The following is a 23,670-nucleotide window of genomic DNA, read 5'->3' on the forward strand; positions in this document are numbered from 1 at the left end:
GAGTCACGTGGTTACAAGGTAGGCTATATATGAATAAATGGATAACTGCAGTGTTTAGCACATAAGGGAAACACCTGAAAAGACATGTGAGAACAGCATACCTTATGTCTGATGGTCAAAAATAAAGGGCTGAAAGTCGTACAACATACCCCATGTTTTTTATTGTTTTTATTTAAAGGGAAGTTTTGCTTCCTGTCTGCAGTCTATGCTAACAAATGATCCAAGACACACAGTGGTTGTCAAACGAAATCATGTGATGTACTGTTTGAGGCAAACTCAACAGCTATTAAGACCTCGTAGTCTGACCCAGGGCAATGTATTTTTCCACCGGGCAAAGAATACCTCCTTACTGTAGCTGTTTGGATGTCAGAACTCTCACTCACTCTGTATTCTCATTGTACAACTATAGAATGTCAAAAACATTCATAAGAATTCAACCCTATATACTGTAGCAGAGCTCGGGCAAACTGGGCAAAATACATTTGTTGACCTCCACAGGTCAACGGACCCTTTGGTCCGTTGTCAATATGACTCATGCTGTGCAGGCAAGCTCTGCTCCAACCCACCAGACTTCTTTTCAAAGTTTTTTCAAACATAACAAATATTTCACACATTACAGGGATGTGTATAAACAATAATTTTCAAATTTGTTTTCAAATTTTTTTTTTTATTTGGCTCACTGTGCAGTAAATATGATATATGAAGCTCTGGAACAAGCTTAGATAAGCAGTATGATGTATCTAAAATAAAATTACTTAAGGAGAAAATTATAATATTGGTAAAAATGTACATATACGTATGTGCTGAAGTAAAACAGTCATGGATTATGAAAGCACAAATTAAGAATTTCTTTCTTTCCCCTCAAACTCTTCTAGGTGACAGTAGAATATACAATACATCGCCAAATTAATTATGGGCTTAAATCCCTCCAGAATTCTCAGAGGCGGTGTCATTATATTATTATCATATCAAATTATCATTCACTAAGTTTGTTAATTATCACCCTGTCGGCTGAACGTCTCCACATCAAATCAAGTATGTGATCTTGAGCAATTGGATTAACTTACACACAGAGCACGAAAAGAATGTATGCTTGCACTTGCGTTAAGAGGCGATGCAGATCAACTTAGATTTTTTTTTTTGAAAACATCAGTGTATGAGAAGATTCATTTTATGACAGGATAACGTGGCTGCTGTCAAAACTTATTTTAACATTTATTCAATGCAAAAGCTTTTAATGATTTTGAAACATGCCTTGAAACACTAATGATCCTGGCAAGAAAAAATGCGTCAGCATGTTTACATAACGTTTAAAAAAAATTCTATGACAGAAATATGCCACAAATTGGCACATCGGATATGTCTTGTCACAAACACAGCTGAAAGAAAGGGCCACCTACAGACAGGACTCCTTGGGAAATCATCTGGTCAGTTGTGATCTATTCTGCATGTAAGAGGGTCCTTGCCAAAGAGATATTAAAGGTCCCATGGCATGAAAATGTCACTTTATGAGGTTTTTTAACATTAATATAAGTTCCCCCAGCCTGCCTATGGTCCCCAAGTGGCTAGAAATGGTGATAGGTGTAAACCGAGCTCTGGATCCTGCTCTGCCTTTGAGAAAATGAAAGCTCAGATGGGCCGATCTGGAATCTGCCCCTTATGATGTCGTAAGGAGGAAGGTTACCTCCCCTTTCTCTGCTTTGCCCACCCAGAGAATTTGGCCCGCCCATGAGAAAGACAGAGACATCATGGCTTGAAAGCATGGCAGTTTGTCAAGGCCACACCTCCACCCTCCACCTTGCCCCCCCTCTCTCCGCCTCAATAGCATTTAAAGCTACTGACACAGAAATGGCACATCCTAAGAAAGCTCATTGTGGGACTGGCTCTAGTGGCTGTAATTCTGCACCAAGTCTGAATTTTGGGAAAGAGACTTCAGATACAGTATTAGGGGACCACTAAGGCCTATATAAAAGCATCCAAAAGCAGCATTTCATAGGACCTTTAAGTCCATGCCATACAAAGGTTTGAGGGATGCTAATGGCATTGTTGGTGAAGTGAAGGTAAATTATTTACAACCATCATAGCCCTTTTGGCTGGTTTTGTAACTGATGTTCAGCTTTGTCTGTGTTTTTTTTTAATTTTTAATTTTTTAACTTATAGGCCTATGGAGCTGCAATAATTTGTGGTCTCTTTGGACCTTTATTGCTGCATGTTGTTTTATAGTACTGATTAGCAGATCTCTGTGAAAATGCTGCACTATTATATATATGATTAAATTGTATAATAATTTTTTTTTCTTTAGGTGCTTTGTATCTACATTATAACACTTATGGTAAATGTTTTGTGGATGCAGTTTGTCCTACACAGTTGTAACTCTTGAACGCACCCTGGTCCTCTACAGGAAGTGGACTGACGCTGGCGCGTTTGTTGAAAACAGAGGGCAGCAGACGTTGTTGACATGACACTGGCAGACAACAACTAATTGAACTGACAAGCCTCGGTCGTTGATAAAGCCTTTTACCGCATTTTTACACAGGGAGACGCAATACATTGACGTTGAACATGGAGTTATCTCCCCTTATAAAGAAAATAGGTAGGCTGACTCACTGGCTAAGCAAATGTAGCTTAGAAGCCCGACTTTACTTGAACTGATGTTAACAAAACGCAGAACGCTTGCTAACGTTAGCTAACAATATAACACCTCTCTAGATGGGCTCTACTTTTATCTGGTGGCATAGCTTTAAAGTTACTATAACCAACTAACTTCAGTATGCAGAGTTGTAATTAATGTCAACACTAACGGTAACGTAAGCTAAATAACCCAAGTCAGTAAAACTTATCTGGACTCCCACCCAAAGTTAGCTAGCTAACAGTTAGCTGTTGACTAACGTTAGCTGAAAACAAAACGTTGCTAACTCTGTCTCTTCTCAACTTAACACTTTGTTTTTCTGCAAACCTTAGGCCACTCTTTGATGGAGATAAGAGTTCGAGCATTGAAGAGCATCATATGTAAGCTGGACCATTCCCTGATTTCCGTCTCTGACATTGTCCAAGAAAAGATGCTGTTCGTGTATCTTCTTGAATGGTTCAATTTCCCCGAGGTGCCAATGCAGGAAGAGGTCCTTGAGTTGCTCTCAACTTTATCAGAGGTAGATACATTTCTAGCTAGATGATAGATACAATACTAGGTGATTCCTCTCGCGGACAGTGGCTAGAAAGGAGAAGTCAACCAACTGTCAAAATATACTGATAAACTTGAAGTGTAATTTTGGCTTTGGCTTCAGCCTTTCTTTAACAATAATTATTGTGATAAAGTTTCATGGCAGGTTTACATTTCCTCCACCTCACATACACAATGTACAATATTAGCAGGGGCAAAAATGCAGGAAGATTTGCTTAGTGACATTTTTATATCAACACCATGCTTTGTGATTTTACAGTGCTACTAACCTAATATTTCACTGAATTATAGATTTTTAATTTTATGGCCATTTATTTTGTCATTTTGTCTTCAAAGCATCCAAGTGCAGCCCAGATGCTAAGAGACGTTGGTGCGGTGGACTTCCTCACTCAACTGTCTCCTAATGTGGAACCCAGACTGCGAGCTGTCATCGATGGAACCCTGGACCAGCTGTTCCAGCTACCTGAGCTACTCCCTAGTCATATAATGGTCTACTCGCATGGACAGCGTACAGCAACTCCAACAGGTGTTGCAAGTTAAAGCCAAATGATTGTTTGTTTGGATTCTGTCTTCTACAAACCACTAAATGTTCATCATCATATGTAGGAGAGAGGTGGGAGAGAGTTGGGTTGGTTGTCAGTTTAGTTTACACCATTCTTATAACAGTTTGATCAAATGCTTGCAGTATGTGAAAGAATATTTTAACTAAACAGTTTTCTCTGCTGTAGCACCTACAGTTGTTCCACCTGAAGAGCATTTTCCTCAAATGGGCTATTTCCACAAGAGCATGCCAAGCCAAACAGATGTACCACCTCAGAAGATAGCAGGTACCAGTATTTTTGAATACTCACCTTAAAGGGGCTTTCACACTGCCGTGTGTTAACTTGCTGCTTTAAGTTATTTCCATGAGGGGAGGTGGCAGAGTTTTTGCCATGCAGAGTTCACCGTGCTAAACTTCTGGTGGTAACCACCTGGCTTTGGCGCTTTTAAAAACAATTTGCTTTTTGGTGGAATACTCTTGCAGGTAGGTGGTTGTCAGGGTGGCTGCCACGCGGCGGTGTAAAAGCAGCTTTAGCTTTATTAGTGTGCTGCGTCTCATCTTGAATTTCATCTGTAGTTTTGTCTAAAGCAGTGCATGATGATTTTCTCTAATCTACATGTTTTGCACATTTTATCCCTCTGTGTTGTACAGTGCATGAGTCTGTGAGATGTCTCAAGTTTTCTGTGTTTCCATGGCTGTCTTTGACAAACACAGACAGACACATACTTTCATCCAATGAGAGGTGAGAGAAAAATATATGTCTCTAACAAATACTATATGCCTAGTTAAAATGCAGTGTTAAATTAACATTATTATGATTTAATTCAGGAAACAATTTATTAAAGAACAAGGTATTTTTAAGAATCTTACAAACCATTCTGTGCTAACTTTTGGTACTCAATAGTTTCAGTTCCAAAAAAAAGTTTTTATGTGCAGTGATGTAAAATAATAATAGTATTAAATATATCCTTATATCCTAAATCTTGTGAAACAGTTCTCTAAGGAGCAGCAACCCCAACTTGGTGCGGAGCACGTGTGAACTTCTGTGTGATGTCATTATGCAAGACTTTCCTGCTGAGATCTTCCTGCAAAGGCCCAGTATTGTAAAGGTATCATTACAAATAACGTGTTCTTGCACTGACAATAGTATTGTAAATGAACATACGTTAATGCTTAGCTATACTGGTATATTTTAGAAATATAAGTAGAAAGATCATACCTAATATTATACCAGACAGAAAGTGTGCTGTAGGGGTTGCAGTTCCCATGCAGTCACAGGTTTGTTACCACGCTATAACAGGTAATGCCATTCAAAATAAATATATAATTATAATTATTTTAATAGTTTATTTTGAAGCTGGGCATTAGAGTGGCTGTCAGTGCCATCATTTTTACTTTACATTATGTATGATTTTTGTCATACTCAGTGCTTATGCTTCAAGCCAAAAGCCTGTATTTGATTTGCACTGTTCTGACTTGAAAATGGGGGCTTGTTGCTGACCCTAAAGGCCCTGACACACCAACCCGATAGCCGTCGGACAGTCTGGCGAGGTCAGTGACTCGAGTCTGTTCGGTGTGTTTCGTGCCGTCGTCCGTCCGAGGAGCTGTCCAATCAGCTGCCGGTTTTCATTTTTTGGGCGACAACACAGATTAGCGCCGCCTGCTGTTATGGAGACGTATTACACGCTCAAGTCGGCGTCGCTTCGGTGTGTCCTGAGGCACTTTTTGGACCTCGGGGAGCCGACTGATCAGTCCGACTGCCTTTTCTGCCAACGGTCGGCCGTCGGGTTAGTGTGTCAAGGGCTTAACACTTCTCAATGCTTGATTAAACACGAGTGTCCAAAAAGACAAAATTAAAGATGTTACTGAGGAATTCCAGGGCTTGTTTATTTTGTGCTGGTTCTCGGCCAACTGTTCATAAAGTATTCTTGTTTATTCACATCAATTAGATGACATGTTGTTTTGAGTGGCTAGCCTAACCATCCCATAATGGAAGTTATAGTATGATCACTCAAGCCACCGTCAAAATAATAACCTGTCAAATGGTGTCCTTGATCAAAACACCAATTTATAATTCTGTGTCCCTGATCTTGTAGGAGGTTGTGGGGGCCTCTGGAGGCTTGCTTTGCTTGAGCAGGCACTAGATTGCTGTGAGGCTACATTTTGGTCATGATGTACCTCTTGCAGGGTTTGAAAGTCCTTGGTGGAATGTTTTGCTTCTTTCCTTTTAAGGCTCCTTGAATATCAGAGATAACACTGTAAAACCGGTCCAAGTTGTCTGCAAGCGCTCAAACTGTCCTCGTCCTGGCGTCGTTGGCTTTTGAGGAATCTAAACTGTCCTATGTTGCAAATGAAAAGGTCAATGTGCTTGTGTCAAGTTACATTAAGAGTTGTGCTCTCTCCCTATTTCTGTAAAAAATTGGCCTGCACTTTTTTATGTATCTACCAGTGTAATGTTGGCAACAAAGATGAGCTACTGTGTGAACATGACTATTTTGGTAATAAAGTGGTGCATTACAGTATGTATCGGTCTCAAGGCAGTATTATTAGCATACGGTCACTCAGCAGTCTCATCATCAAAAAGAAATCATTATGGCAAAGTACTTTTCTTCTTGTGGCCCTCCTTTGAGTTACTAGAGCTATTAAGCTAAATTAAAAGACTTGGATTTAGAGACATCATTAGCTGCAGAGAGCAGAGAATCTGAACTTTTAACAAATTGTTGCTTCAATAATTAAATTCCACTTGCCTTTTTTATTTAGCAAACTTTATTACAACTTTTCTATCACTGTCTGAGCTTAGGTTTTTTACACAGTCTTTGTACATTGTCTCAGCTTTGGCTCTGTTTGTTCACAGAGCTTTTAACCAGAATATTTGCCCAATTACAATAATATCCTAATTGGATGTTAATGGTTGTTAATGATGTCTTCCAAAAAACCTTTCCATAAACCCAGCTTCTCAGTAACAATACTGCCGTGATATCCCCGTCTCTTTTCAGAGCCTTCTGTCCCTGTTGAGGCTGGGTTCGGGTAAAGGTGAGGCAAGCTACCTCCACTTGCAGGCTCTTTCCTGCCTGCGGCAGCTTTGTGTGGGGCTGAGGAGGAGACTACGCTTTCATCAAGATCCAAGCTTCTACTCTACAAAGCAAGGTAGCACACCCTATGAGTCGCAGCTGATGATTAGCAGATTTTGGATGCTTATTCTGTTAGTTTACATGCGTTCCTTTATTATAAGGTACATTTTATTTGGTTACAATTTTGAATCATATACTTCGCATGACCAATTCCCAAACCATACCACCATTGTTTAAAATTTTTCAAGTGGACACTTCAAATATTCTCAACAATTTATTTCAAGGCAGAATGAGTAGGATTTGTCAGTTGCGGTTTTTAAATGAAACATTTAAAATTGGCCCCTCTTCCCCGAACCAAAAAGTGTAACGGTGCTCGCTATTTGCGTTTACTTTGACGCTGTGTCTGCCATTTTTGTAGCTTCCTCTTGGATGTGTGCTTACATTCTGGCACCTGGTCGCTACTTTTTTATAGAGGTTGAGCCCAGAAATGTCCCGAACACAGCAAAATAAGAAGATGCAGGCAGAGGGCAGGCTCTCTGCAGATACAGACACCATCACTTGCTTCTACTGGGTCATGATTGAGAAGGATTATATTTTGTATATATATTAATTTCCTGCAATAAGTAAACACCACTACATGAATCTCTTTGCTTTATCAATAACTAGTAGTGTAACTAGTTACTTTCAGCAGTGTGTAATAGTAAAGTAAGGCATTACATTTTTTTAAGTAACTAGTAATGTGTAATCTAATACTTTTTTGAGTAACTACCCCAACACTGTTTATCATACAAAGTCTAACTAACGTGCAAGTCTTTCCTCTTTTTTTTCTTTTTGTGGTTGGTAGATCCAGTTTCCCAGAACTCGTCCTTTTCCTACTCCCAGGAAGTGCGTGGGACGCAGCGTTCCCAGGCCTCATCTCCGGGGGCAGAGTGCTCTCCTCGGCCCTCTGTGGTGGGACGCGCAGGCCAGAGAGCTAGGGGAGATGGCCAAGACGGAGATGCAGCTTCCACCAGGTGTGTGTGTGTGTGTGTGTGTGTGTGTAACCCCACTGCATTGAAACAAACGCTACAGGAGATTATAGATGAAAAACTGCATCACTTTCAGTACATCGCTTCTTGCTGTTCTTATGTTTAGGGTATTGATTCTTTTCATGTCTTCAGCATGCGTGTTGGCAGTGAGAGCAGAGATTCACTCAGTTTGTCACACTTCTGTGGTGTCTGTCGCTTGCTTGTAAAAATAACTTTCAGCATTCTTGTCAATTCTGTTCATCAGACTGTACACTTAACAAGATTGTCTTATACTTTTTAGAAATTTGTGCACAGTAGGATTTTTTTGTGGCTTTGATAATGACAAAATTGCTGCTGACACCAGCAACCCCCCACACTAAGATAAAACAAACTGAGACAGACTGTGGAGGATTGTATTATTCTTTTTAAATATAAATAACACCAGGAGCCCTCTAGCGGCTGGTCTACAGTGTTTAAAAATCAGCTCTGATTCCTGTAATGGCAGTTTTTATAATCCATCCCTATACAGCTCATACGTCACTCCTTGTATTTGAGGGGTCCAAGTACAGATCATGAATTTACAGTTGTCTTCCTCTCTTGTCTTTGATTAATCCAGTGGCAGCTCGCACAGAGGGGGAGCAGCAGTCCAGGGCCCCGGGCAGACGCAGTCCCCTGCAGATGTGGCCAACTTGGAGCTTCCTGACTTGGGTGTAGAAGATATCTTGGAGCTGCAGTTACAGCAGCTCACTTTGGCTCAGTTCACTGTTGCCATCATGGAACATGCCATACCACTGCTTAAAACAGGTAGGAGCCATTGATGTCTTTTTTTGTTTCTTTTTTTAAAAGATATTTTTTGGGGCATTTTAGCCTTTAATAGACAGGGCAGCTGTAGACAGGAAAAGAGGGGAGAGGGGGGGGGGGGGAAGACATGCAGCAAACGGCCGCAGGTTGGACCCGAACCCTGAGCCAATGCATCGAGGACCGAGCCTCTGCACATGGGCGCCCGCTCCACCAAGTGAGCCACCCAGGCGCCCAGCCATTGTTGTCTTTTAGGTAAAGGGGGAACAGTTTTTGTAAATTAGATAAATCAGTTACCGCTGTCTGTCTGTTTTTTGCTTGAGTAAAGATCATTGATTGCACATAATCCCCTCAGCTGTTTCATTATATTGATTGTATTCTGTCATTATTTGATCTAGTCTCTCATTCAGTTTCTCTCCTCCTCTATTCTTTCTCAGAGGGTTCGCATGTGTTCCATTGTGTTCTGGAGCTGCTGTGCGATGCCGTCCTCCTGCTCGGGGACAGTGTTTGTGAGCTGGTCTGGGACGATCGCAGCCTGGTGGGGATGGAGCTGGCAAGTCAAAACACAACACATGACAGCTTCTTATGTAGATGAATGGATACACTTCACTGAGAGAACTGTGTTGGCCACCAGACAATTTACCACAGGCATACCGTACTTAACTGTCAAGGAGAACTGTAGGCATGTGATTGAGCTGAATGAATTATATAAGGTTGCAAAGGCTTTCTTCTGGTTACAAAGAGCTTCTCACACACACATGCAAATCTCATCTGTACCCCTGGGTTTATCCAAGTACAGAATTGTTAAGTTAGTAAATTCTCTATCTCCATTTACTTTGTGGTCCACACAATGGATTGTAATAAACTGGTGTGTGTTTTTTTGCTATGCAGAGTCATTTGTTATCCTCCCTGACTGTTTACACAGTATGTTTCTATGCAGGAGGACTTATACACTTGTCAAGCCCAGGCCCCTCTGGCCCTCTGCTGTTTAATACATGCCCAGAGCCTTGCAGCCTGAGAACTGTTTTGTCATCTTCATGTGGAGAGCAGCTTTCGTGTGCCGGACCTATGGTCTTTTCCTATGGGTAATGGGGCCGAACTGTTCGTGTTAGCCACAGCAATGCACAGGGCATCTACTGCCCCCTGCTGGTTCAATTATTCTATTGTTCAGTTTCTCCTCCCTAGAACAAAGTGGCTGAGAATAGATTGTTCCAATTTATTCATACCGAGATAGGGTGGATCTGTATCTTGTCCCGAAATAACCCTGAAATCTGATTACATTCAAATCCTAACTCCTGGAACGAGCAATTTTTCTCTTGGCCCCCAGCCAGTAGGTGTGCATTGGTGTGTGCGAACATGCACGTGATGTGAGCGCATGTACGTGTGTTGCTGTGTTTGTGCAGCATGTGTGCTTTTTTCCACATTTCTGTCTCTGTGTGTGTTTTTAGAAGGCAAAGCTGCAAGTATGCATGGAACTACTGGAGGATATCTTGAGCTACCATCGGAGCTATTCAGCAGACACTCCCCACAGCTGTCAGGTTCATCACAGAATGGCCTACACAGGCACTGCTATATTCACCATTAAACTCCTGCAGACCATCCTCCCTCCTGAGAAGGTGTGTGTGCTCATATTGACCAAATCTCAATACTATCTTGATGTTTTTTTCTGTTATTACTTTACTTTTATTTAAAAAGTAGTAGAAAATTAAGGCTTCTTGACCTCACGTAGGCTAGTGACAATCTCCCGGAGAACACAGCAACAGCTATTTTCCACCTGTGCTTGGACACGTCATTGGGAAGTTCATTACCCAGCATACAAGAGACAGCGGTGGCCTACTTGGAGCAGGTGAACTCAGACAGCCACGATCTCTATAGGAGGGTCACCCGCGCTGCCCTCTGGATGGAATCTACTTGCAACTTCCTCAAGGAAACCAAAGCTGAGGTTGGCCAATAGCAAAAGTAGCTCTGCAATCTACAGAGAGAAGGCATCTTTTACAGATATGCATCCCACATTTCCTAATCTCAATTAAAAAACACTCTGACACAAATGTAACTGCCATTAGATGTGGCCCTCAGGCTACAGCAAAACCTTTTTTAGCCTGTCACTCACATCAACGTTTTTGTCTTCATTCATTGATTTATTTCTGCATCAAGGGAGAGAAGAACTGGTTGGAGTTGCTGGAGCTGGCAGACCAAGCCATAGACGGCCTCCCGTTTCACCAGCACTTACCCATCATCAAGGAATGTGTTCACATCTGCTCTTACCTGTACGTCAAAAATCTTGCAATGTGAAGTCAGTAGGGGTTGGAAATGAAAAAAGAAATCGTATGTGTCGCGTTTTTATTTTTTGCGACGATTTATATAATTGATTCTCCAGAATCGATATTTTAAATTTTTTTATTTTACCAATGATGCACCTAAATATTTTCTGTTTATACGGTACGGCCAACGGCGACTACATCATATCCGTTTCCAGCAAAACAGACCGAAAGCAGAAAATGAAATGAAAATGAAAATGAAAAATGAAAATATATGTTATGTTCTTCTTTATAAATGAAAAAAAATTCTGACTGACTGACTGACATGTGATGTGCATTCTTTTTAGAAAACAATTAGTTTTTAGAAATGTCTCATGATATATTGTCTCTGGAGAAGTGTATTTTTCAACTTTTGTTTATTTAAAGAAGGAAAAGAAAAAGGCAATACTCAATACTATTGAATCGCAATACTACTAGAATTGCAATAAATGAAAATCGCAATACAAATCCAATCTGCACCCGTGTATCGTGAAAGAATCGAATTGGGGCAAAAGCATATCGTCCCAGCCCTAGAAGTCAGCCACTTGTTCTGCTGCATTTATATATTTTGTATTTCTATGCTAGTATAAATTATTTTGCTTGTCCATCACTAGGTGGAAGTTTGATCAGCCCAGTCCCCTCCTCCAGACAGAGAGCCAGAAACTTCTCCTCAAGCTGCTGTCCCATCCTTCACCGCCTGTCAAGACGGAAACATACGAATGCACTTTAAACCTGGTCAAGGTCAGAGCAAGCCATCTTAGATAGACCGTCAGTGTTAAAATGAGGGTGTGCAGGTTCATGGCTTAAATTATGGCTACTAAAGCCACAATGTGGGTCTGTTTGGTGGTGCACAAATATGTAAATAAGTAAGATGAAGATGGATGAATCGCAGATCGTTGACAGCGTGCTATAAAAAAAAAAAAATTTGAATCAGACTCTTCATTTTACTAACCATCGTCTAGAGTACATGGCTTCATTTAAAGTGAATTGGAACTCCTGCATGCAAGCGCAAGTGAGAGCATAGCGATAATTTATGATGTGCTTTGGTATGATTACATACACCCCTAGGACTGCCTTGGCATCCAGAATGTGTCACGACAGGAACCAGCAGCATGCGGTGGAGTCAAGTTCCTTATCCACCACAGGGTGCTCTATGAAATAAGTGCTTTTGGACTTCAGGATTCTGCTGAGAAGGTAGGCAAACGTGTGTGTACTTCCTGTATTTTTATAGAAGCATTTGACCTACGGAGGGAGGTCATTCTGGCCACTTCTTTAACGTGTTAGTCTAGGTCAGGGTTGAAAAGGAATAAACGTAATCAAAGACAGGTACAGGGATTCAGGTGTGTTTTTAAAGTTCTTGTACATTACTCAAAAGTCATGCTAAACTGTCAGGGTTCAGCGGTGTCATGTAATTTAGACGTTTAAAGGTCTGTCACTTGCAGTACTTGGTAGTAAATGTTTTGTCAGCAGCGCCTTTGTGAATTCAGCAGTTTACCTGTGATCTATAGGTGAACGTTGCAGCCAAGGATATCCTGCTATTCCTGCTCAAAGGACGATTGATGATGACAGCATCAACCTGGGACAGATTCAATGAGGCACTTTACCCCGTCATGCCCATATTACAGGTGGTGTGCTCTGTGTAGAGGCTGTATTGTATTTGTACTGCAGAGCTCATAAAGCGGCATCGTGTTTGAAACATATTACATTATATTTATGGAGCGTGGGGAAATGGTGTGTATGTTCTCCACAATCAACACAACTATGATCAAAAGTTCAATTTAAGTGCTTTTGGACAACAAAGACTGCATATTGAGCTGCCAGTGAGAAACATGTAGTTATTCCCTCATTTACATATTCTGTGTTATATTGTTTCCTTTTTTGGTGGGAAAAAACAAGCTTTTATTAATTGTTCAGTTTCAGGCAACAGAAAGCCTGGAAATTCTTCATGAATATACATGAGATTTTGACTAGGCTGTCAAGTGTGATTTAATTCAAGGAGGCCATTCAGAGATGGGCCCGCCATGTCAACAAGAGACGAAATGAAACCACCCATAATCAAAGCGATGCATATTTTATTTACTGTTGTGCTGCTCAGCTGGAATTCCCCATTGTTCGCTCCATTGTCTGCCAAGGCAGTCTGAGAATTGTGTGTGTGTGTGTGTGTGTGTGTGTGTGTGTGTGGCAGGGTTACGCCGGCACTGACGAGTCATTGGGAAACTGTGTCCTGCTGATAAGTGACATGTCGGACGTGGCAAGAGACCGCGTGTTTCCAAGCACAGCCCAGCTAAAAGCAGCGCTCCGACTCCTTTTTACTAAACAACCCACGTGAGTCTGTGCCCTGGGTCTTTCTTTTGTCAATGTTTGTGTAACTCTGTTTGTTTGGGTGTTATGTGCCTGCCCAGATGTATATGTCTATGATGGTATGTTTCTTCTGTGTCTTTGTGCGTGCAAAGTTGTTTGATTAGTTGGATGTTAAAGCAGAGAAACGCCTGAGAGCCTAAATATTCTATTTTCCGACACATAATATGACAGACATATTACCACTATCTGTTGCTGTCAGCTGATGTTCTCATCAAGTCATCTAAGTGTTCTGTGAGGCCAGTGTAAAACAGCCATCTAGTCCCAGCCTATGAATATTGATAAAGATAGAAATTAACACTAGACACTGGAGACAAGCCCTGGTAATTTTTTGGCAACAGCTAATAGATTTGTTTGCCCTGCCAGCCGTTTTTTGACAACCAATCACCATGTGGATGTCGTGTAAAAAAAACAACAACAAAAACCTAAAAGGCAGGTAACATTTAAACCCTGTATTAGTGTATTTGCGTTGCCACCTGAATAGAGCTGTTTCATGTCGTTTTTAATCTGTGTTTTAAATAGTGGGATTTTGAATTAAATATTGAACTCCAAGTTTTGCATAAATTCTGCTCATTATTTACAGTGTGAGAATAGCAGCAGTGCAACAAATCCTGCCCCACTTAACCAGCGATGATGTTGCTGACACAGCCAGACCAGACCTGGATCAACCACTGATCTCCTCCATCCCCAGTCTCTTCTGCCTCAGAAACCCTTTGGACATCACACTGGACACCAGAAACAAGTCTGTCCTTAAGGTATAAATACACATACACAGAAAGAACAACACACTTGGATAGACGTCTGCATCGGCAGATGTAACTGCCTACTTAATGTGTTTAATGGTGGCTAGGTGGAGTCGGTGGAGAAGCTGTTTTGTATCCTGTCCTCAGACACTGTTGACATCTCACTGAGAAGATCGGTTGCAGAGCAGCTGTCTGTAGTGCTACAAGGTGAGCGGTCTGTAAAATATACTAACTTTAATATACAGTATTTCTTATAAACTTCTCTATTGTATTGTTTTAATGCATTTCCATGCTAAATCTCTTGGCTCTGGCAGGCTAATATTTTCAAACAACCCTTTAAGTCTACCTCTGTGTGTTTCTCTCCAATGGCTAATGGTTTTCAGATCAGAGTGCTCATGTAAAGGCATATTTTATAAAATAAATAAATAAAGAACTTTCAAAGTTTGTGTGATAAGTGAGAGCTCTTTCCTTGTGGGGAAAAAAAAACTATGTGCAGCAGAGTATGTGCCCTCCCACCACCATATGTTTTAGACAAGCAGGAAAAGGCAAATAGTTTGTGATTATGCAAATGTTTCTTGTCAGTATATTAAATAGTTCTCTTACTTCCCTGCAGACACAACAATGCACCCAGTGCTGAAGATTCTTGGAATAACAGACAAAGTCATTTCATTCATTATGGGGAGTGTAAACGGCAACAAGGTAAAAACAAACCTGCTTTGGCAAAGTGATAAATGGATGTGTACCGAACGAATTGCTGTTGAAGCCAACTTAAACAAACCCTGTATCTCATAAATGCAGTTCCATGCGCTCCCATCTGGTACATGTCCTTGTTTATATGTGAGTACATGAGTTGCCAGCGTGTGTGGAGGAAACCCACTGATGCGTGCATGATAGAAGGATGAAATGTCCTGTATTAATACTGTCAGACAGGCCCTGGTAAGCAGTGATTTTTGCCCTCTAGTTACTGAAGTCTGCTGATCATACTTGAATCAGAAACCGCTAACAGGGGTAATCGTCCAGCATGTCTGGCTACAAGGAGGTGAAGGAACAGGGCCACAGAGAATGATTTGTCTCAGCTAACAAGTGTATGTAAGAGGGATGCCTGCAGGTTGTATTTGTCCCAAACCTCCATTGTCTGCAACCTGAGCAATCACAGAATTTGGGTATAGCTGATGTGAAGAGACAGGAAGGAGACCCTGTGCATTTGTATGTGAGAGACAGAGAGCAGGAGGAGACAGAAATAATATTTTTGTTTGTTTGCATTTTCCCTGCAATTAAACACTGAGTGCCATGTTGCTGTTCTCCCCAGAGCTTAGATTGCCTGCTGGAGCCTTGTGTGTGTATCCTGAGGAAGCTGGTGTATGCTGATCCATCTCTGAGGCACAGTCTGGCACATCGCAACCTCCTGCTCCTCACACTGCTCAGGGGTACATTCACAAGACAGCTCATTAAGTAACAGCTATGCACGTTATGTTGTGTAGCCCGGGGGCACATTCTCAAAAAAAACCGATGACAAGTCATCCATTGATGCATAGCTTTCAACCATGTTGTCACACTGCAGTAAGTGGCATATTAGTATGATGCAACTTGTTGCCATGAAGCTCATCTTGGCATAATTTGTAGCTAAATTATCATCCTTTTGAATTAGGAGAATTAATTTAATATAAATTATAATTATATATTTTTGAGTTCGACAACCTGTATATTGTTATTTTCTGATTTAGACACAAATACACTTTTTTTTTATGCAAAAATGTGTGCCAGGTTTTATGCATTACAAATGTGATGTTTGTACAACTCAGTTTAAAGCACTCAGCTGTTGCGTCAAAAACCTCAGAACTGATAATTTCAGAGTTATCATAATGTCAGCAATGCCTGATGTGGGGTGGCAGTCTCATTTTGGGGGTTTCCAAACTTCAATTTTGAAATGAGTCTTTAATGGAATGGAATTTCAAATTTTAGCATATAGATTTATTCATGAGGTCGAGTGATAAAGTTTAGGGTGTGGTTGTTATGTAAATTGTTTATGTTGTGTCATCATTATAGCATCCTTGGTATTAAAGGAGAACAAAGGCAATGGAAATGAGATTGCTGTCCTAATGAGTTTACTGCTATTTGATGAGATTGCCAGCATTGAAATATGGTGAGTTTATTTTTTTCTCTCTTTGAGCTTTCCACGTCTCTAAAATGAAATTAATTGATATTTTGTTTTACTACCTGTTTTTTTGTCATATCAGGTCGGACAAATCCAACACAGATGTGACCCTTGCACCGTTTTCCCTACCACTGTCAGTGATACGCAGGTAAACTGAGCCGTAAAGTTGCCAAGATCAATAGTTAACATTCTTACTTGGGTCGTGGCTTCTTTTAAAGGTCCCTTCCTCTCATCAACAGCACTTCACAAGTGATATAAACAACTGTTTTGCTCTTCTCCCAAATTTTCTCCCAGGTACAACATCCCATTCCAGGCAGCGACTCATCACGCTGTCAGCCCGTACTGCTGCGTCCTGCCCCCCTCCTCGGACCTTCTGACCCTGGCACCCGCCTGCCAAGCCCTGCAAGTAGCCTGGAACACTGCATGGTATTCTGGGATAGACAACCTCCTTAAAGAGCTGCATGGCACATCTACCCATGTTACTGAGTAAGGACCTGAATGTTTCTTATTTGTTGTGTTAAAAAATATAAGGAGAAAATGATTGGATACAAAGGTTTGTTTCTGTATCAAGAACACGTAAGTTGTCCTTCTCAGTAGACGGAAATAGGGTAACTATTTGTTGGAGAAACTGAACAGAACAATCATTCCATAGCAGGATATTTTAATTAAAGAAAAATCCTGCCACACATCACTCTTATACAATGTTCTGTCTAGTGGAGAATTGTAGTAAAGAATTAGAAAAAAGAATTTTAGAGGCTTAGCATCTCATATTTCATTTGTTACTTGTAATGTGACCTAATTCAAAAAGATGAGAATGTTTCTTGTACAGTTTTAACCAGCTTGATTTCAGCAAAGATGTTTTAAAGCACACCATAGATGGATCATTCCACTAAGTGTCATACAGTGCTACAGTGTTTATTTGAGATGGATTCAGTCAGTGATAATTGAGAGGTATCTTCCTTTTTGTGTAAAGTACAACTCTGTGCACAAGTCCTTATCTCCGGTGATATTGTTGTGTCTTATTACGCAGTTTTTCCTATTGTTTTGACATCATTTTAGGGAGTATTGCTTGTTGATTGTAGCTGGTATGATGCCTGCCTCTGCTTGATTCAGTTACAATTAATTCTCAGAAAACCTCTCTCTTTGGGTGACTCATAAATGTCTCATCCCTCCAGATTGGTGATCAAATATGTTTGTTAATGCAGTCATTAGTATGCCTCTGAGGATGCTACTTATGCAACACACTTTTCAGCACATCAATAGCCATGTAGTCCAATTTTTAATTTATATATTTTGAAGCATTTACATTTTGTTCCCCACAGATTTCATTCCAACTTAAAGCTGTCAGAAGCACAGGTTCTGTCGCTGCAGGCGGTGCACCTTCCCACGGCGCTGCAGGACTGCATCAAGGCCATCGTCACGGCAGCAGGACACAGCTCGGTGACCTCTGCCCTCTCCAGGCTCAGCCTCTATTTACTGATTGAGCGACTGGCCCTTCCTCACATCCCCAACCACAGCTGCAGAGACACCCTTCACTCCCTCAGCTGGCAGGCAGCAGTGACCAGGTACACGGCATACAAACTCCATTTAACATACATGTACTTTCATACTGTCAACATGCTAATAACCAGTAAATATGTCTTGTTAAGGTTTATTAATTAAGCAAATGATGGGAGGATTTTATGACATTCCCCAACAGTATGCCATTATTATTACTGCTGCTGTCGAAAAAAACATTACTTGCTGTGAACCAAATGTTTTTCCATGGATCAGTGAGCTCATTATGGCTTTGATCTTTTAGTCTTATTTTGAAGAATTGACTTGAATTAATAGTGTTAAATGCCTTTTCTGGTTAAAGTAATTGATTTGAGTAATAAAGCTTCCCTGAGCAAGTATGACAAACTTATAATATCTATCTTCCTCTAACTACTCAAATACCAAAGCGAAACTTAAAAAGAATAAAGTGATTAGAATGTAATGCATCAGTATTAATGAAGAAAACAAGAGGAGCCTCCACCAAAGTTTCATTTCAGTTGATTCCATCAGTTTGTCACCATCCCTCTGTCTTGTAGTTGTAATTATTTTGTGCAATTCATTTCCACTGTACAATAATGTTTTAAGAATTAAAGAGACAAAGAAGAAAAAGAGAGTGAATAGAACGTGTTTCTGATTCTGATTTAGCCTCTTTAGTGGTCAGTATATTAGACACGTTATGAAAAGTAAATTATTACTGAGTATTTTCCTTTTAACCATGCTCTCTTCCTCTTGTTGTCATGGTGACTGTGTCTTCGTCCCTGCAGGTTTCTCCAGGTGTGTCCAGCCTGTGTTGAGGATGAGAGGTTGCTAGTGGGAATTGTTGCATTTTTGAATGCCTACTTCAAACAGATTCACACTGAGACTGCATCTGACCCAGAGGACAAGGACCTGCGCTGGATACTGGAGCTACTTCTCAACCAGGTACAAATAATTACCCTTTCTGGTGAAGCAGGAAAGAAAAACCTCACGACAGTTAGGGCTGCACAATTAATCGCAATTTTATCAAAATCGAAATATGGACAAGTACAATATCCAAATCGAAGGGGGTGGGGGCGCAATATTTGTTAAAGGCAAAATATGTGTCAAACCATTCTGAATTAGTTATTGTGGTGCTGCAGAGACGTTCCATCCTACACATCATATCCTACAGACTAATGAAAAAATCTTTGTTTGGTATAGAGTCTCACATAAATCACACTACAATCATTTATTTATTCATATTTCAATATTTTTCAATGAAAATGAGAATAATGATCCAAAAATGATCATTCCCTCCAATATCATGAATCATATCGCAATCACAATATCAGTCAAAAGAATCACAATCGCATATTTTCCTCATATCGTGCAGCCCTAACGACAGTAGTCATAGGTTTTGGCTGAAAGGAATAGTTGAGATTTTGAATCGGTAAGCGTTACAGTGTGGTTGTGGTATAGATAAAATGTGCTATTTAATCTTATTAATGTGTACTACTGTACTGTAGCTTGTGTATGTGTTTATAAAATAATCCTGTGTGCATCTCTGTTAGCTAGTAATCTGGTTAAACTCTCTCCTCTGCAACACAGAGGGTTATATACCTGTAATCAAAGCCTGAATAAATCACACGCTGTCAGACAAGCGAACTATATTACTCTCTCATAACGACAGAAAAATAGTTACCACAGCGTACCACCTCAGACCTGCGGCAGAGATTACTTTCTGAGCTCTTAAAACAAAGTTGGATTCATATGTTTGCCCGAGGAGAAGAATCACCATACTGTTTTAGCAGGGAGAGCTACTTTTAGGATTTAATCAGTCTCACCTTGGCTTTCTCATTAATGTGTGTGTAAACAATAAGCCCTCCCCTGGCAGCTAAAGCAGACTCAGATTGAATGCCTGGTAGGGGTGAGCAGCTCTGCTCTGCTCTGCTCCGACTTTTCTGTAATTACTGAGCTGTTTCAGCAACATCTGTTGCTCCCTACACTTATATTAACTATGTGCTCCATGTGCACCGCTCAACAAGAAATTCTGCATGTTTGTTTTTTCTAGATCAGAGTTTTGTAGGGAAATGGTGGGTGGTATTAAGAAGGAGGTGCTAGCTCAAAAACACCTGTCAGCCTCCTCTACATCTTCTCTCCATAGGTCAGTTTGTGTGAATTTGGAAAGGATGGCAGTTAAATTAGATTTGACTATTAATACTAATCTAAGTTAATAGTAATAATAATCCACCTGAACAAAGGGATGTGCTTTTAAGATGTGTATGTATACAGTTTACAGAGTACAAGAAGGCATACAAAGAACTGGAGAAGAGTTGCCAAAACATTTAAAAGAAAGGAAAATAAAATCAAAGAAGAAGAAGCATTATCACATTAAAATGGGATAAATCCGGAGCGCCCTGGTAGCTCACCCGGTTGAGTGTGCGCCACATGTACTTGGACTCAGTCCTTGCCGCAGAAGCCCGGGTTAAATTCCGACCCTCGGCCATTTGCTGCATGTCGTCCTTTCTCTCTGTCTCCCCTTTCCTGTCTTCAGCTGTCCTATTCAATAAAGGTCCGAAAAAGCCCTAAAAAATAATTTAAGAAAAGAAAAATGGGATGAATCCAAAATAATATATACATAATGTACTGTAAACATCAAATCAAAAAACAAACCTTCTATCAACCATCCAGGAGACCCCATCGCTTCTTAATTTGCTGCTTGGTGTGGAGACTCAGACCTCAACTCCGAGCCCTGGGGAGCCGGATGAATTGAAGACCCGTGTCAGCCGGAGACTGCAGAAAGAACTCACTCGCTTCTTTAACATCTTACTCCTCAGACTTGCACAAACTACTGACAGGTAGGATGATTTCACCCCAAAAAGTGTGACACTCCACTGGGAAGTAACAAGACAGGCAACAGACACGGCCCTTTATTTTTAGGTCTCAGTGTCTTTTCTTGCAATTTTAATATTGCTTATGGAGTTTTAAATTAAAGTAAAATTTTATCCTAAGTTGTTTTAGAATAATGAAAGATAATTTCATTATAATACTAGAATGTGAATTTGGTTTTATCTACCTAACAAAAAGTAAAGTACTGAATTCTGCATTAACTACACATATGCAGTATATTTCAGGGTGTTAACACTCACAGAGTAACTGAGTGTAAACTAACTATAGCTCTGTACACTGTATGAAAATTATGAGCACGGATGACGTCAAAATTAGTTTGTTTAAAGCATATTGCACTCCTTTGTATACTGCTCCCTTATGGACTAAGTTTAAAAAGGCAAGCATGCAGAAGCTCAAGGTTGCTTATAATGACTGTATGAGGATACTGCTCAACAAACCCAGGTGCTCTAGTGCAAGTGACCTGTTTTGTAATGCAGGGGTCAGCACCTTCCAGGCATTATTGAGAGGAGTCTTATCACAAATTCATTTGTCGCCTGAACATCTCCCAGAACAGCATTGTTATGATGCTAGTAAATCCTAGGTTCAGTGCCATACGATACCCCTCATCACTATGGAAACACTGGTATAAGTGTCTTTTATAGAAATGCAGTATTGTTGTTTCTTTTGTTTTTATTTCTCTGTATATGTTTCTCGTTCTCTTTTTAATGTATGTTGTATGTCATGTCTGTGTCTTCTGAATGGACCTTGAGTCTGGAATAAAGTTGATGATGATGTATGGGAAAGGTGAATGCACTTATGTAATGCTATGTTAGACAATGTGTTAGTATCATCAGGAGGAAAAAAGATAGTGAAGTGTTCCTCCGCTGTAAGGGAAGTGCTTATTTCAGTTAATTTGTGATTGAAATCCAAATAGCTTAGTCATTTAGAAAATGAAAATGAAAACCAAACACTTAAAAAGCCACAGGCTTATGAAAAAGAATTGGAACGCTTATTGTTAACGTTATCTTGTCTTTTTCCCTCTCGTTCCTGCCTCTTGTCTACCGTCCTGTCTGGTTTGCTTGCTTGTGTATCGCTTTTTGTCACTCTGTCCTTTCCTGTCTGTCCAGGCTATGTCTGGCATTAGCAGGCCCATTCAAAAGCCAGCTGGCAGTCCGTTTGCTTCAGAGCCTGCGGGTGTCCGACGCCCCGCGTTTCTATGGCCTTCCTAGCCTGGAGAGGACACTGCAAGGCATGGTCAGCCTGACTGCCCAGCCTGGCTGGAGCTCCCACTGCTCTGACCTGGAACCCATCTTGCTCTGCTCCAAGTATCTCAGTGGCCTATTAGAGGTGTGTGTTTGTGTGGGTGTTTGGGTGTGGGGGTGTGTGGGTGTGTTTGTTTTACTATATTCGTGGGGTCCAAAAACCGGGGAATACAGTATACTTGTGGGGTCTGCACAGCCTTGTGGGCCCAAAATGCTGGACCCCACAAGGTTAAAGGGCTGTTTGAGGGTTAAGACTTGGTTTTAGGGTTAGAATTAGGTTATGGTTAGGGTAAGGGTTAAGGTTAGGCATTTAGTTGCGATGGTTAAGGTTAGGGTAAGGGGCTAGGGAATGCATTATGTCAGTGACGGGTCCCCACAAAGATAGTGAAACAAACGTGTGGGTGTCATGCGTGTGGGTGTGTGTGGGTGTGGGTGGCGTGTGTGGGTGTGGGTGGCGTGTGTGGGTGTCATGTGTGGGTGTGTGGGTGTGGGTGGCATGTGTGTGAAGTTCTGTGTCTTCATAGTATGTGTGCAAATGTTCATGGATTGTATGGGCATACGCAAGCCTCCTACCCTCTCATCCGAGATGAGACGGCCTACAGAAATGAATAAATGAAAAGCACAGTACTTTCTGAGGAATTAATTAAAATGAAGCAAAACATGGTTACGGGACATGAATTGCAATAGGTAAAAAATCTCATTGATTTGATATGCCACACTGTGAAAATGCTGATGAGATTAATCAACCTTGCCTTTTCCATCTGTTCAGTTGTTCAACAGTCCATAAAACAATAGCGTAACACGGTGTAGACCAGCTTGCGCAGCAGTCCTCAGCACAGAGGTGTCCTAACTTTTATTTTTGATTGGGAATGAAGACCCCTGTGGAATAGACCATCCTGTTTGCACAATACCTGTGCTTGTTCATTTGGTTTGTTTTAACGGGCAGCTTTCATGGACATGAATTAAGATTGCATGAAGTTTAAGTTTGAAGGTTAATTTCCTATTTAGTCGAGATCTCTGGTGGCTACTTTGATCTCATTGATAACCTTTAGATGGCGAACACTTTCACCCCGGGTCTTCCCAGCCCTCGGACCCACCTCTCACCTGATACTCTTGGCACTGCAGGGCCCTAAAGCTCAGCAGGCCTTGGGCTTCTCTCTCTTCAGTGCAGTCCCACATCCTGATGGCATATCAAAGCAAAAATAATTAGTCTCAGCTGTATTTAGCTTTCGTTTGGATGCAGTGAGTTGCATGACAAGCATACAGTAATAACTGACTCAGAAACAAGTACTTTTTGTTCAGTCTTCTTCGGCAGAAACGGGGAGCAAAGCGGGATAACGCCACTTACTGTACCATTCCAAATAATGTGCAGTTCTGTCAGCTATGTCTTTGCAGGATGAGAATAGATGGGAAACCATAAAACACACTGCAGTGCTCTTTAATTCAATAACCCCAATACAATCTGTATCCTTTATAAAGGTGATCTCCTCATTTTATGTCGAGTGGGGAGGCAACTCCATGTCTTTCATGGGGAAAGGTGTGACCAAGAATGCTGTCATCTGCTTGCTTCACCTGTCCCATGAGATGATGGTCAAGAACAAGGACAAGGCAAGTGTCAACCATGTTTATACTGCTGTGAGGGCGCTGGTTAGAAAGAAATCAGTAAATAGATGTAAGCACTGAAAGTCAGAGCCAGACACCAGACATCACAGTATTAAAACATTTTGGAATGTAACCGAAACAATGTTTTTCTCTCTATTTTGTCTACATCAGGACTTCATATCCCAGTGGTCTTTGGGGAATGAGGCAGCTGCTGAGGAGGCTAGTGCCTCTCAGCTTGGTTTGGCCTGGCTCATCCCACTATGGGTCGACCG

General features: G+C 40.9%; 1 protein-coding gene across 3 annotated transcripts in view; it reads left to right on the forward strand.

Annotated features, from left to right (window-relative positions):
- The first annotated feature begins 2,404 nt into the window (after positions 1-2,404).
- The window catches only part of rttn (rotatin), a 37,375-nt gene continuing 16,109 nt past the window's right edge, over positions 2,405-23,670 (forward strand). For all 3 annotated transcript variants that reach the window (XM_031282098.2, XM_036000254.1, XM_031282099.2), the window contains exons 1-30: positions 2,405-2,593; positions 2,962-3,149; positions 3,518-3,707; positions 3,910-4,008; positions 4,374-4,464; positions 4,717-4,831; positions 6,719-6,869; positions 7,638-7,806; positions 8,417-8,604; positions 9,036-9,151; positions 10,047-10,214; positions 10,328-10,540; positions 10,753-10,865; positions 11,510-11,636; positions 11,964-12,089; positions 12,404-12,520; positions 13,081-13,220; positions 13,837-14,008; positions 14,104-14,203; positions 14,610-14,695; positions 15,306-15,423; positions 16,043-16,139; positions 16,234-16,299; positions 16,446-16,637; positions 17,474-17,716; positions 18,452-18,608; positions 20,337-20,503; positions 21,662-21,881; positions 23,276-23,404; positions 23,570-23,670. The exon at positions 23,570-23,670 is cut by the window's right edge and continues 10 nt beyond it. In XM_031282098.2, coding sequence (XP_031137958.1) covers positions 2,563-2,593; positions 2,962-3,149; positions 3,518-3,707; positions 3,910-4,008; positions 4,374-4,464; positions 4,717-4,831; positions 6,719-6,869; positions 7,638-7,806; positions 8,417-8,604; positions 9,036-9,151; positions 10,047-10,214; positions 10,328-10,540; positions 10,753-10,865; positions 11,510-11,636; positions 11,964-12,089; positions 12,404-12,520; positions 13,081-13,220; positions 13,837-14,008; positions 14,104-14,203; positions 14,610-14,695; positions 15,306-15,423; positions 16,043-16,139; positions 16,234-16,299; positions 16,446-16,637; positions 17,474-17,716; positions 18,452-18,608; positions 20,337-20,503; positions 21,662-21,881; positions 23,276-23,404; positions 23,570-23,670 — 4,190 coding nt within the window. In that variant the 5' untranslated portion in view covers positions 2,405-2,562. The remainder of the gene's footprint in view (positions 2,594-2,961; positions 3,150-3,517; positions 3,708-3,909; positions 4,009-4,373; positions 4,465-4,716; positions 4,832-6,718; positions 6,870-7,637; positions 7,807-8,416; positions 8,605-9,035; positions 9,152-10,046; positions 10,215-10,327; positions 10,541-10,752; positions 10,866-11,509; positions 11,637-11,963; positions 12,090-12,403; positions 12,521-13,080; positions 13,221-13,836; positions 14,009-14,103; positions 14,204-14,609; positions 14,696-15,305; positions 15,424-16,042; positions 16,140-16,233; positions 16,300-16,445; positions 16,638-17,473; positions 17,717-18,451; positions 18,609-20,336; positions 20,504-21,661; positions 21,882-23,275; positions 23,405-23,569) is intronic.

This window comes from Sander lucioperca, chromosome 1, assembly GCF_008315115.2.
Source record: "Sander lucioperca isolate FBNREF2018 chromosome 1, SLUC_FBN_1.2, whole genome shotgun sequence".
Lineage (NCBI taxonomy): Eukaryota > Metazoa > Chordata > Actinopteri > Perciformes > Percidae > Sander > Sander lucioperca.